Source organism: Aphis gossypii, chromosome 2, assembly GCF_020184175.1.
Source record: "Aphis gossypii isolate Hap1 chromosome 2, ASM2018417v2, whole genome shotgun sequence".
NCBI lineage: Eukaryota > Metazoa > Arthropoda > Insecta > Hemiptera > Aphididae > Aphis > Aphis gossypii.
In genome coordinates, this window is record NC_065531.1 from 54,484,264 (window position 1) to 54,499,383 (window position 15,120).

The following is a 15,120-nucleotide window of genomic DNA, read 5'->3' on the forward strand; positions in this document are numbered from 1 at the left end:
TTCAAAAAAAGGGTATACGGTACTAGGTATAGCAGCCCCCCCCTTGGGATGTTGCTTTCTAGAAAAACTCCATACAACATGTATTTTTCAGTAGGCTAAGTACATTTTTAAACGAAATGGGTACCAAAAAAAAAAAAAAAAAGTAATTTTTCCTAATAATTGATAGGTAACCGGATGTAATCATAAAGGAAATTGATTCAAAAATGAATGGTACGTAACACTTATGAAATATTAAAAAGTGTTATCACAGATGGTATTTTATATTAAATTATTACATTAACGATTAACATATAGGTACCTATATAGTATATAACAATTTTTAATCTGGTAAGTATTAAACCATTAAAATATAATGTACTCCCAATTCCTTTAAAATCAGAAAATAAAAGCTCTACAAGCAGATATTTCTATTCGATAGGTAATAATAACCAATGTAATCGTACTTTAATTCTATCATATTAATTACTTAAATCTACATCAGTATAATTTATATAATAATTAATTGTTATATAATTTAGTATTTTTTCTTATATTATTACTTTTGCCTTTAATATTGGGAATTTGTGAAATGAAACTGTTTTTGTTAATGTGAATGATAAAAATTATAATAGATACTTATGTAAAATAGTGTGCAGTGATAAAGTTTTTTTTTTAATAAAGGAATTTGTTTTAAATGGGTTTTTAAGTTTTTATTCGTCATACTTATACCCTTTTAAATATTAAGCACTATAGTGTTATCTAAAGTACATTAGTTTTGAGGAATAAAATGAGTCTTTCGTTTAGGATGGACTGGGTGAAGTATACAGAATAACATATTTTTACCTTAACCCCCATAAAAAATCTAAGATTTGCCACTGATAATATTATTAATAATAGATATACCTACTATAAGATATCTTATATTATTAAGTACCTATTGGCTATTGCAGTATAGTTTATTATTTATACCTACTTCATTATCATATTATAGATAATATAGATACATACCTCTAATTATACACTATAAAGTGTCTACAAAACTCGGTGGTAAAATATGATTTTTTTGTAATTTTGTTTTTAACAATACAATTTTTTTTAGAAATAGATTCTTATGGTGAGGGGGAATATAGAGCCTTCTTTAATCTTTATACACCACTGAAATATAATAGAACTAGGTACTTAACGAATTAGATAGTAAATAATCATTGACCTTATTATTTTTTATAAAAGTTTGTAAAATGTTATAATATAGAACACTTGAATTATTTTCTGCCAAAAAATATAACTATTCAACTATTCGAGCGTACAAGTGCAAAATTATAAAAATAGATAGGTCATAAATAGTAAATACGAAGACCTAAAATGATGGAATTTTTTCATTTAATACCACTTACGCTATCTATTAACTGGTCTCTAGTCTCAAGTGACGTAAGGATCATAGACATAATATTTTATTATACCACGGACGTATACCTATACGTATGTACGTTCGTATATTATACATAATTCTATAATTAGACCATTTAGACCATAATTTAAGATAATATAGTACAATGATATTATGGTAAATTATCTTAAATCGTGCCTCTTTTTCATTTTTTCATAGATCTATTGGTCCATGGAATAAACCACGATATTTCTAATCTACATCGTAGCGATAAACAAAGAAAAAGCGAGGGAAAACTTTGGATTGATAGCACATTTTTTTAATTCCTAAAGGCTTAGACCGTAATGTGTTAATGTAACGTAATGTATGTCTGAGCTTAATAATTATTCTGATTTCAAATTATTAATAAATAATTAAAAATAGGACGCTTGTTGACATACCTGAAAGTCAAAGGTTTTAATTACTTACTGATTACAGTGCTCTAACTCTTAAGTAATAAACTTGTACTCTTATATTTCTTCTATAATAGTGGTGTGCTTCGTTTTTTCTTCCTTGTTATGATCTTAACAATTGTTTAGAACTTGATCTATTAATAATTTATTGTATTTTATATTCTTTAAAATTATTACAATTATTATATTTCGCTTACTTATTACACACTCAGTAGTATGGATACGTGGACTGCTGATATTTGGAACGAAAATGAAGGCGAATGCAAGAAAACTCTGAATGAACCAGGAAATTGGGAGAAGGTAATTGCAATTGATAGTTTATCGATCTTTAAAATAATTGTATATTTATGAATAAAAACAAAATTAATAAGCAGAAGTTGTGAGCATCAAAATAAGTTTTGTAAAAATAGGAAGGATAATACTTTAATATTATTCAATGATAATACCCCTAATATTGTCTACTGACTCTTAATTGAAATTATAATTTTACAAAAATGGTTAAATAAAAAATGTTTTTAGGTACCTTTCCTAATTTATATCTTGTTGTTAGTTGTTAGATAGTTGGTACAAATACATAGTATCTAATATTTATTAATTGTAAGTACCTAACATAAAAATTGAATGTTTCTTGGAATCTGTTTTGAATTACTATACTATTTTTTCACTAGGTATATTTAACACATTTATTTTATTATAAAAATCTCATGAAAACAATTTTACTTTTTAGATACCTTTATTATTTGATGATAAAACAACTCTTGGAAGCTTAGTACGATTTAAAGGAATGATACAAGATATGTTAAATCCAGAATACTATAGCAGCAGTTTTACAATTATCAATGCTGAGAATGAAGAAGTTGCTTCTCGTCGAGCAAAATATCATAGCAGTACTCAAAATATTCAAGTAACAATAATCATTTACCAAAGAAAAAAAATATATGTTTTATTTATTTATATATTTTATTCATTTTGCAGCCTGGAGAAGAAGTTGTATTTGGAAATGCATTGATGGAAAGACAGATTATTGCCTGTATTCCTATTCCAGGATTGAATGAATGGGCCAAAGAGATAGCTAATGCAAATCAGAATGTTGAAGTGTATGTAATTATTTAATACTTTTTACGAAATTATTAACATTATATTATTATTGAACTATATTATATTGATTTAGAGAAGATAATACGAGTAAACGTATTCGTCTTGATCCAGCATGTCAAAAGTACTCAAAGGAAATATTTATTTTTGTAAGTATAATTTTGTTGTTTTGTCATCTATTGTATTATCATGTTTTATTATGTATATATTTATAAACAAATGTAAACATTTAGGTATACCCTGAAGATTTTGATACTAATGATCTAAAAGTAAACCAAATCGTAGAAGTTGTAGGATTTCTTGACCGACGAACAATTCAAGAGGACAATGAAAATCTACATGAACAATCTTCAATAGCTAAAGAAACACATTGTATACATGCCGTTCAATTGAAACTACTAAAAACTTTAATCTCAGAAAATGAAGAATCGAGTGAGTTAATTTTTTTTTTATGTTTTATTTATTCAATTTGTATATTTGATATTATTATGATGCTAATAAATTTATTAAACAGAAAATTTAATCTGGAATGAAGCTTCAAACATTCACGCAGAGTTAAAATTGGTATTAACTCAAGCATTATTAGGAGATTCTTTAGTGGCTGATTATTTATTATTTTACCTTATATCAACCACGTATGTATAATTAATGTTAAATACTATTTATTTTTTCTATTGGTGTTCATACGAGTAAAGTTTTTATTTATATGTATATATTTTATCTTTTTATTTAGTTATAATAGACAACACAATTTGGTTCCTGGAAAATTCTCATTAAACATTCGTGGAATACCTGAAAGTATTGACAAAAATTACACAAAACATTTATACTCATTGATATCTTATTTGGTAGTAAAAAGCGAGTATTTATCAATCCAAATACACACTTTGAACAACATGGATATGATTCCAAGGTATATTTTATTTTATTATCTACCTATACAAAAGTTCTATATTTATTATTTATGCATATAATATGCTTCCAAACTTGCTAGACACTTAATTATTGTTGTGTACTAAAATAATAGTATTAAGTTGGACACCAGTTAAACCCTAACTTCATAGTTAGTATTTTGTGATTCAGTGGTTTTCATCCAGTATGCCATAAACATCATTGCAGTATGCCACAAATGTTGAAGATGTTAAATTTTTTTAAACCTAAAAGTAACCAATATTAAAAATTAATTATGCGTGTATAATTTAGAACTAGTATCATAGTGTTTTATAATTTAAAGAAAACATTATGTAATGAAATGCATTATTGAATCATTTATCAAATATTTTATCTAATAATTTTATAATAAAAATCTTATATGTCAGAAGTACAAAGTATAACTAAACATTATATTTTAGTAACACTTAGTGTGTCGTGACCATTTATTTAAAATAAAATACACTATCTTTTAAGTTAGGTTTATAACTTCTATTATAGTTAAAAGAAGTATTTGAGATTTTTAAAATTATATATTATAATATAGGTACATTTATCTATATACTATTTAAATAAATTATATTTACTCTACATTGATAAATTAGATATTAGTTATAGAATGCTATAAATAAATAAAATTGTATTTTGTTTCAGAAAATGCTATACTTCCAATAGACTCTTGAATGGATTATTACAGTTATCAGATAGGACACATTTGGTCTTAGATGAAACAGATTTACAACCTGGAAATTTGGATAGTAAAGGTACACTTTAATTTGTTTAAATATTTATATTATTTTACTATAATTGCATATTTAAAATATTTTTTTTTCTAATCTATGATTAACTGAAATAAGAAACATGAGAAACGTGCATTATCATCTACTCTAATTTAGAATTTTATTATGTTGACAAAAAAGCATAGAAGACATATATTTAAAATTAATATGAAGTATTTTAACAACTATATATCGATATTTTTTTAGTTTGTGTAAATATATGATTACAATCTTACTGATATCTAACATTTTTTCTACATATATAACTTGAGTATTTAGTTATGACTAGGGCTCGGATTTTACACTATAATAAATAACAAATAAAAGCACACATTTGTTAAAAAAAAAAAAAAAAACAAGAAAGAAGCATATTTATTTTATTTTAAAATGCATGACTAAAAATTTACATTAATTAGTAATAAAAAAAAAAAAAAAAAAAAAATGAAAAATGAATTTAAATTAAAAAAAAGAATAACTATCATGTATTTTCCTAGATTTGAAATAGTAAACCTGACTATTGTCTGACAGAAACTATCGATCTGTAGGCCGATAATCTATATGTTTAATACATTTAATTATCAAGTTGATAACGAAAAAAATAATAATCCAATATAACCATTTAATCTGTATCCAGGTTTTATATTTCTTATTAATTACATTTTTTTTTTATTACTATAAAATAATACACATATAAATGTTATGACTATTTTATTTATTTTTTCATAGTTTTGAACATACCTTACCATCTTAGCATTTATACAAACTTGGCTTAAACTCACCTTAATACTCCCTGCTATCTACATCACACACATTCATTTTAAGTGCCCATTTATTTGCTTTCAATGCCATGGTTTTCTCAATTATTAATTTTCTTAGTATTCTGTCAATCTTTCTTGCAATTCTCAGTTTTTTTATCTTTTTCATGCTTAAATGGTTTCTCCAGGCCAGTTTCATAATTGAAAAAATAAAGTATTAGAATACACATAGGCTAAACTACAGGTCAGGCCAGTCAGACCATGGCCTGACCTAATGCTGGCGAGATATCATAGTATCCTACTGAATTAGCAGTTAGTAGAATTATTCAATTTGGCCTGTCTTAATAAAATTGTCTAGTTTTGCTTATGAAAATCAACAATATTATTGATGTTGGTATTAATTTTATTATTAACTATTTTCTCTTAGGAATGCAAAATTTTGAAGCTCTAAAAAATATAATTTCTAACCAACAAATGAAGTATGATTTCACTTATTACGGAATGGACTATGAAACTCAAATACCAGTACTGACATTATCAATTGGAAAATCTATTCTACCTGTAATATAATGAGTTACTAATAGATTTAAATTGTATAATTAATAACATGTTTAATTTTAGTATGATATTGATATTGTATTGAAACCAGACCCATCTTGTTCTAACGTTGAAGAGACAATGAATTCAGTACATGGCTACCTAAAAAGTCAGTTACATCTTTTAGACAAATTGAGAAAATATATAGCAATAATTTCAACATTTCCTTTTAACTATGATGAGGATATTTTAAAAGTAAGTTATTATATACAAAGTTTTTATGAAAAATATAATAATTTATTAATTCAATTTAATTTTTTTTTTTTAGGTAATTGAACATGATTACGTAGAGATGCGAAAAGCTGATCCCAAAAATGTGTCTGGTGATGACTTGCATCGTTTTATGATGATTTCAAGGTAAGTTTTGTAACTTAAATTTAGATAGTTGTCATTTACTTAACTAATTATTTTATTTTATAGATTGATTGCTTTATGTTCTGGAAAGAATGAATTTAATAAAGAAATTTGGGAAAGTGGAAAATCATTAGAAAATCAACGTAATCTAAGAAACAAGGAAACCATACATTGAATAATATTAATTTATACGATTAATATATTAATATATTCAGGTCATCAAAAACTACTAATATAGTAATATACATTTTTAAATATTCAATAAAATTGTCTTATTGTATAAATAGTTGCACATTATAATTTACTGATAAATAAAAAAATGTACATATTTTTCTACTACTCATTGTGTTTCATTTAACAATAAAAATTCAAAAATTCATCATTAATAAGGATTTCAATGTAATTATGGTTTTAGAATTTATTGGAATGTACAATTTCATTAATATGAACCGTCATAACTATCTTGATTTTAGTAACTTGACTACTTGTTACAATCCTATGGTATAACTTAGTCTATTATTATTAACTTAAGACTTAATTATTTATAGCTTAATCCTTATTGGCCATTTTAAAATCAGTCATAAATAGTGTTGGAATTGTATTGTTCAAATATATTTATTTTTTAAATCAAACTAAATAAAATATACCACAAATTGTATTAAAATGAAGTAATTAATTTATACCGAGTGCATTAAACTAAATTTGTTTGAAGAAGAAAAGTGTTAGACCTAATCTTTTTTTACCAAAAAGAGACCTCATTTATTAGAAATAAAATACATTATGTCAACATTTGACTTAACCCCTTGACTGTGTACCAAAAAATTGACCTAATTTTTGATACATACACTTAGAATAATAAAATCTTTAATGTTACTGATAATTCTATAAATTGGTAAGCTAAGACCCAGGTATTTATATCTTTTTATTATTTTATAAAATATATTTGAAAACTATGATTAATTATCGTGGTCGATAAGAAAGGTTGTTAAAACGGATTTTCTAAATAAGAAGTTACCAAGTGGCAGCATGTAAACAAAGTAACTGTCCCTCAGACAAGAAATGTATTTTAATGAAATAACTAAATGAGATTTTCATTAATTTTAATTTTGCATTTATTTTCTTCAGGTAAACATCAAAAAATTATTGATTTCTGATTCCCGGTCTTATTAATTGAGTAAACATTAGATAAACGCCCATTCATAGGTATTTAATAAAATATTAAGCATAATAAAATGTATATTGATCAAATCGATTATTGATAAATTAAAATTTGTTATAATATCAACATAATATTATATGTTGTATAAATTATCAATATTTCATGATAAAATTATGTTCATTCTAAGATAAACTGCAGTTTTTCAATATTTACAGTAAATTTAAATAATGACTTGTCTGTGAAGTGTTATAAAATTAAAATTTCCAAATACTGTATAATTTATTTTTAAGGAAAATCACAGTTCAAGAAAGATACTATATTCATGTGCCTAAAAGCCTATACAAACTATTACTGTTCAATCAATGTTTTATTATTATTTATTAAATATCATTTATTAAAAAATTATCCATAATACTTATGCCTTATGGGTTAAGATTTGCATATGATACTGTAAAATTGACCCAATGATGAGAACAAAATAAAATATTTTTAACTTTAATATGGACAAAAATAAAATTTATATTGCACATATTTTAAATATAAATAATTTCAAACATACATAAATTATATAAAAAAACAAACATTGTTAAAAAGTTAAAAAACAAAAAATGAATTTATAATATAAACATTTTGTTTGACAAGGATGAGGAATATAAAACATGTTTCAGTTTTATAAAAGTGCACAATAAAAGCATCAGTATTGAAATAGTATTTTTTAGCATCTACACTTATGTGCTTATATTTTAAATATGAAGTCTATATACTTACAGATATTAGTTAAGTATATAAATAACATTTGTTAAATGATTTGATGTATTGTGAATACAGCAATAATGTTTATGATTTATATGAAATTCAAAATAATATATAACATTAAGAAGTATTTTCTTTTGGGGGCATATGTCCATACTTGAATGTCAGTCTTAATTCACCAATCTCAGTTACAGGAAGAACATCAGGAATCCATTCGATAATAAATGGTGTTGGTTCTTTCTGATGCTTATTTACAATACCTAAAAAATAAAAAATTCTTTAAAACCTTTTATTTCTATAAATATGTCTAATAATAATGATTGTTATACATATAACTATAATTACTAATTTTTATATACTAACCAACTTTCAGAAATGTCTTCAAATCATTTGGTTGAATTGGTTGATGAGATTTATCAGTTGGTATATTGTCATACTTTTCAGGCTCGAAAGCATCATACGTACCATCTGTGTTTTTAATGAAACTGCGACTAATATTAAGAGGTACTAAAGGTGTTTCAAAAATTTTCTTTATCAGCATTATATTAGTAATATGCCAAGTATACTTTGTGAATGTGCCTAAAGGTAATGAGTCACGCTTCATAAACACCAAAGTATAATTAGGTAAACGTTTTTTTTCAGAAGCCACACACATACGTTCTCGCAAACACTCAAAAAACATCTGTAAAAAAAACTTCTTTACATATTTTTTGTTTGATATACCAAGCTTTAGAAATATATTTTATCATTTAACAATACAATATAATTTTGTCCTTGATTCTTTCTAGAACACGTCAACAAATTAATAACTAACCTTGTGAATATGAAACACCATGGTTGGTGGATTACCATCAAATTGATAATGCATTTCTTGATTAATGCGTTCTGTAACGGAAGAAATCCATTTTTCAAAACTTAATACTGGATTAGGATTTACGAGCTGTGGCTCTTTGTGACCTAAGTAAAATTTATTATATTAATACAAATTCAAAATATTTAAACACTAAAATAAAATAATTAATATCATACAGCTTTTCTTCTTTATTCTTGAGTTGTTTTGAGATTTTTTAGATCGTTTCTAAAAAAAAAGTTATATATTTTTAGTATTAGTTAAACATAGGTCATCAGAATTAAATATATTTTTAGTTTTTATGCTCAAACCAAATAATTAATGTGATTTAAGACATACCATTTATTAATTATTTTATTATACTGAGTGTGCCGAGTGAGTGCAAGTCGGGCCGCGCATCCTCCTGTATCTCCCTGCTAGCAAAACCGGTTTTCCTATAGCAGAGTGACATTTGGGAATGTGCAAAAAAACCGATTTAGGTCACCGCCGACTTGCCCTCTCTCGGCATATTTAGTATAATCATGAACATAAAATAATAGATATGTTTAATATTAAAATTTAAATGAATACTTTTGATAATATATTTGGAACTATTCTTTGATATTTAGGAGTAACGCTTTCTAAGACGCAAGTTTCACTAGGGATAATCATCTGATCATCAAAAAATGTGACTGGCCCATTACTTTCTTCTGCCATTGCAACCTGGACATCTATAATAAATATTAAATCTTTTTTTGAAACATTTAACTATAAGTATAATATAAAATACTATAAGACAAGTGATTACATTTTGTAAAGAATTTAACACTCAAATTATGAAAAAAAAAAATGTTTTCTTTGAAAAATTAATTAATTGTAATTTATACTATTGCCAAATAGGAAATAGGTACAGAGATGTATAAATTATTATGGTGCCCTAAAGTATATAAAATTGACCACCTCGGTAAAAGCTTAAAATCAGAGGTTCTCAACATTTTTTCTATTTATTATATATTGTGGATTGCATGTACCACTGTAACAGCTCTCCCATATAATGACAATTATGGATGAAACGAGAGTAAAATTTTATTTCTAACTTTATACTATTAATTTTAGTTGTTCTGTAAATAATATAATTAAAAATATATTTAAGTTAAAATTCAATAGTCATATTTAAATTTAAAAAAAATTAAAAAAGATTATGAAAACTAGAATTTCCAGTCATCATATAATAGTAAATTTAATTTAATTTATATTTGTCAGGTTTCCTGGTAAAATTGAACAAAGTAAGACTAGGTACTTTTTATCTTTAAGATAATAACATACTTGGCAAATTGTCAAGTTGAGCAATAGTTGCAGACAATGTAGAAACAGATACAAAAGGATTAAGATTTTTTTCAAACTCTTGTACCATGTATCGAGAAGTTGCTATAGCACTTAAACATGCAATGTAGTGACAACAAAAGTATGTATTTAAATCTGGAATTTGATCCTAATAAAAATAATTTGGTTAAAATTAATTAGTATAAATAGCGTAATAATCTAATATTATAATTTATCAAGATATTACCATTTGATCAACTGTAACCAATGTAGTAGTACAACAAAAGCATCTATTGTATTTTCCAATAATACAATGTAAATAGCCCAAAGGGTTTTGAGTAGAGATTTTGCATCGAACAACAAATATATTTTCTGATACACGTTGTAAATATGGTTTTTTGTTATCAATAAAATTTGTCCATACTTCCTAGATTAAAAAAATAATACATTACAAACAATTACTTAATAGTTTAGTCTTACAACATACAAAATGTTTTTGAGTTAAACAAAACTATAAATGTCATAGTAGTTTAAAGAAAATATGTTGATTTCTTAGATACAGGTATTGCTGTCGAAAATAAGAGAGTGGTTGATACTAATTTATAGAGAATTTGAATTAATTTATGGATATTAAGAAAATTATTTATATAATATAATGAATCAGTAATTAATAGTGGTTTTGAAACTAAATTAAGTGTTTACTTAGGGTTTAGGACTTTTTCACTAAAAATATTTAAAATATAACTACAAGTATGGAATTAAAATTAGTAAATAATTGTTTTATTTAATTGACAATTATGAAATAATTAAAAAAATTAAATAAATATAAATATTTATTAATAATTATTAGAGTTTGGAAATTACTGAACTAAAATATTGTTAGAAATAAGCAGTTAAATTTATAAGAAAAAACAGAAGAAAACAGTATGTGCATTAAACTATGATTTAATAATAATAATTTATAAAATATTTAAATTTGTCAAATATGTCAACCAAAACAACTCAATATGCAAAAATGTATGCCAAGTCAAATTTTGAACTTAATTACATAAATCAAATTTATTTCTTACTTAGAATATTTTATAAGTAACAGAAAAAAACATGTAAATATAAGACTTTTCAAACCTTACTTAAAAGTTATAATTTTGTTTTACGTAAAATTAGTTCTACAGTAGATGTTTATATATTGTGGTCTATTAAAGGTGTATAAACATTTATAAAGCTCATTTTGAAAAGAATTTCATTTTCCGTATAATTTTGATAATTATAATCTATGTAACTACCCCTTTAATATCAGAAAAATACTTGAGACCATCATTTATACCTCTTTACACACACACAAATATCCACCAGCACTAGATATTAAGAGTTGACTGAATAAATAAAGCAACATACTTGTTTTACATTTTGAGGAACTCTAAAAGATTCTAAAATCTGTTGGTCGATTTTCAATGATACACCAATTGTATTACAATCAAAACAAGTCTCTATGTGTTTGCAGGGTTCACTTTGTATATTTGTATTTAAGACGCTTTCCTATAACAAATAATATTTATAAGTTAAATTATTTTATAATTATTAATTTATAACTTTTGATTTTTACGAAAGTTATTTTAGTTTTTTCACATCTGTAAACATTTTTAATAACTACTAAATAAGGAGTATAAGAAAGTCATATTTATAAAAAATAGATATTCTTAATTAATTCATGCGGTCTTGAAAGTAATAGACATCATTACAACAATTTAAAGACTTTTAGCACAAAATATTTAAATAATTCATTTTAATACCTTTTTATTAACTATGAATTATTTTATATACTTAAGTATTAAGACCCAAGCAACAAACACCACTAGTTAACTGTTAAGTCATACTTTTTTAATTTTTAACTCATAAAAATACTAACTATTTATAAGAAACTATAAAATTTAAACATTATCCAAGTACCTACATTTTATAAATATTTTTTACAAATTTTTAAATCGAGAATGTTTGAATTATGTCTAGCAAATATTTATATAGTTAATATTAATGATATTTAAAAATGTGTGTTAAAATGTCTATTGAAAATTAAAAATAAAATTTAGATATCAATAATTTGTCCAATATCAAACAAAATATAAATGAGTTAATAACTATTAAAATACAATAATTAAACTTGCATGACATTTCAGGATATTATTATCAAATGAGCGACTACCACAAGAACGGACTAAACAAAGTCCTGTATCCAGTTTATTAATTTCTTTATTCTTAGTATCAGGAAAATGAATAAATCCTCTTTCTTCAAAATCAGTATTTTCAGAAGATATGTAAGAAAAAATCTGAAACATTTAAACATTTAAATTCTACAAATGTTATTTATTTAAAAATATAAGGGTTGAATATACCCGAGACGAACAAGGTGTAAGTAGTCGACACACTTCAGATGGTGAAACTCTTTTATTATTTGGTTTTAACAATAGATAACACGTCTTGCACACCACAGTTCTTGTTCCATTGTATGTTCCACATGATGGGCATTTTTTTACACCTCTTTTAGTCGATCTGCCCAAATCAGATAGCAGAGCTTTAATTTTATTTGAATTTGCCATTGAATACTATTCATAAAAATACAAAATTCATAGAATTTGACATTTGGCGTACGATGATGTTTATGTCGACGAAATATTATCGCCACGAGTTCAATTATTTTCATAAATGTTAACTAATTCATTGTAATGTACCTAATATGTAAATTGTAAATATAATAAATTAATAAACAATAATATTAATTGTAATAATAATATTATATTTTATTTGGAAAAAATTAACTTTATTATTCGTATTATCAGTTTATAAAACTTTATCACGAAAAAAAAAACAAATCACCTGATTTTTGCCGGGTTTTTTGACATCACTCACTGATAAAAGGTTTTTGAAATCCGTAAATAGTATGATTATATGAAAATAAAACTTCAGAACAGAACAATGATGAACTGCCGGTCAAAATGATTTGTTTTTCTTATAGTATTTTATTCTCACGTATTCTCTCCTAATACAATCTATCGTTTAATAATCATTATATTATACTTATCTATGCATTATTCAGTAATATAATAGTTATGGCAGTTACTCTCTACGAAAAACTTATGAAAAATGCTCAGCCGTCACAGTGGCGAAAAATCGTCGCTGAAAATTTAGACTTGGATTATTGCGAGAGATTTCTAACAGCGACTGAGAGTGTAGCTCTGCTAAATTACATGGAAGATAACGTAAGTTACTTTGACGGTCGTCTGTCGCAGGTGAAAGTCTTTGGACAGTATTATCCCATACCCAGGCAGCAAGTAGCTTTCGGTGACACAGGCATTAGTTATAAGTTTTCTGGTACTATCATACCAGCGCAACCATGGCCACAACCGCTGTATGATCTGAAAAAGAAAATTTACACCGCACGTGGAGTTGATTACAATTTTGTCCTAGTCAATAGGTAAAAACGTAGATGTATTATGTTATGGTACGTCAAATTTAAAGATAAATTATCTAAATAATTTTATAACAAAACTTTAAGGTATAAAAATGGAGAGGATCATATGGGTGAACACAGAGATGATGAAGTAGAATTAGACAAAACAATACCCATTGCATCTGTATCTTTGGGGCAGACAAGAAAATTTGTGTTTAAACATACAGATGTACGAAAGAAAATAAGACAAGTAGAACTTATAAAATTAGATTTACATAATGGCAGTCTTTTAATGATGAATCAGCCTACAAATGATTATTGGTTTCACTCGATTCCCAAAGAAAAAAAAGCAAAAAATGTTAGACTGAATTTTACATTCCGTAAAATTAAATAAGTTTATAAAAAAAATATTTTATTTTACTTTACTTTACTTTACTTATTTTTAAGATATTCAGCAAATATATATATTTTTTTTAACTAACATCAATCAAAATAATTTTTTCTTAACATTAATTAGTACTAAGTTGTAATTAAAACAAGCTCACTCTATTTAATGAATCTAAAATATATGAAAACAGTTAATAATTATGTAGGTTATTAAAGTGTATAAATTAAAAACATTAAAATTCCATATTTATTTTATAATTAAAAATTAAAATTATAATATTGTATTTATTGATAACATTTAAAGAATAATAATTAAATCTTACATTATGTTTGAATGAATAATGCTTGTGGATACTGTATAGAGAGTAGTTCAGTATGTACGTTCAATCACATTTTTTTTTTATTATTAGTATTATTATATAAATTAATTTTAAGTTTTTAAAGTTTTTATGTTTACTTAAAGACAATGTTTTCGTTAATATATTAGTTAAGTATATTTTTGTTTTTATTTTTAAAATATTTAATTCATAACACATTCATCTATTAGGTAAGTGGTAAAAATAAGTTTAAATCAGGTTCAGACAAAATCTATTATATAACTAATATATACAAGTAGTAGTCACTTAACATAGTTAATCAACAGGTAAGTACACTGAAGGTTTTATATTATCTAAAAATTGATGTTTAAAAATAGTCCCATAACTGAAATTGTGTAAACTTTTTGTTTGATTAGATTACATAAATATGAAAATGTATAACCTACACCTGACTCCCCTTCCACCAATAAACTTTCAGGAAAAAAATTACTTTTTTGTGTACATGCCTATTAATTAATTTAAGTAATATTAAAATTTAAGTTTTTTCAGTTTACCAGTTAATTGTAATACACTTTTTGA

General features: G+C 24.5%; 3 protein-coding genes across 3 annotated transcripts; 2 read left to right on the forward strand and 1 right to left on the reverse strand.

The window, feature by feature from the left end:
- The first annotated feature begins 1,680 nt into the window (after positions 1–1,680).
- On the forward strand, positions 1,681–6,667 carry LOC114131595 (mini-chromosome maintenance complex-binding protein). Its single transcript, XM_027996853.2, has 12 exons — positions 1,681–2,118; positions 2,546–2,722; positions 2,794–2,915; positions 2,990–3,062; positions 3,147–3,345; positions 3,428–3,548; positions 3,647–3,826; positions 4,498–4,607; positions 5,805–5,938; positions 5,999–6,169; positions 6,243–6,331; positions 6,395–6,667. Exons 1-12 carry the CDS (start codon positions 2,035–2,037, stop codon positions 6,501–6,503), a joined length of 1,569 nt encoding a protein of 522 aa, XP_027852654.2. The 5' UTR covers positions 1,681–2,034; the 3' UTR covers positions 6,504–6,667.
- Positions 6,668–6,805: 138 nt separating this feature from the next.
- Positions 6,806–13,208, reverse strand: LOC114131596 (uncharacterized protein C2orf42). Its single transcript, XM_027996854.2, has 10 exons — positions 12,783–13,208; positions 12,555–12,716; positions 11,788–11,928; positions 10,640–10,819; positions 10,396–10,561; positions 9,661–9,800; positions 9,270–9,318; positions 9,055–9,197; positions 8,604–8,922; positions 6,806–8,500 (listed from the first exon to the last, which is right to left on the reverse strand). Exons 1-10 carry the CDS (start codon positions 12,984–12,986, stop codon positions 8,361–8,363), a joined length of 1,644 nt encoding a protein of 547 aa, XP_027852655.1. The 5' UTR covers positions 12,987–13,208; the 3' UTR covers positions 6,806–8,360.
- Positions 13,209–13,280: 72 nt separating this feature from the next.
- Positions 13,281–14,720, forward strand: LOC114131585 (DNA oxidative demethylase ALKBH2-like). Its single transcript, XM_027996838.2, has 2 exons — positions 13,281–13,861; positions 13,943–14,720. Exons 1-2 carry the CDS (start codon positions 13,497–13,499, stop codon positions 14,229–14,231), a joined length of 654 nt encoding a protein of 217 aa, XP_027852639.1. The 5' UTR covers positions 13,281–13,496; the 3' UTR covers positions 14,232–14,720.
- Positions 14,721–15,120: the final 400 nt, after the last annotated feature.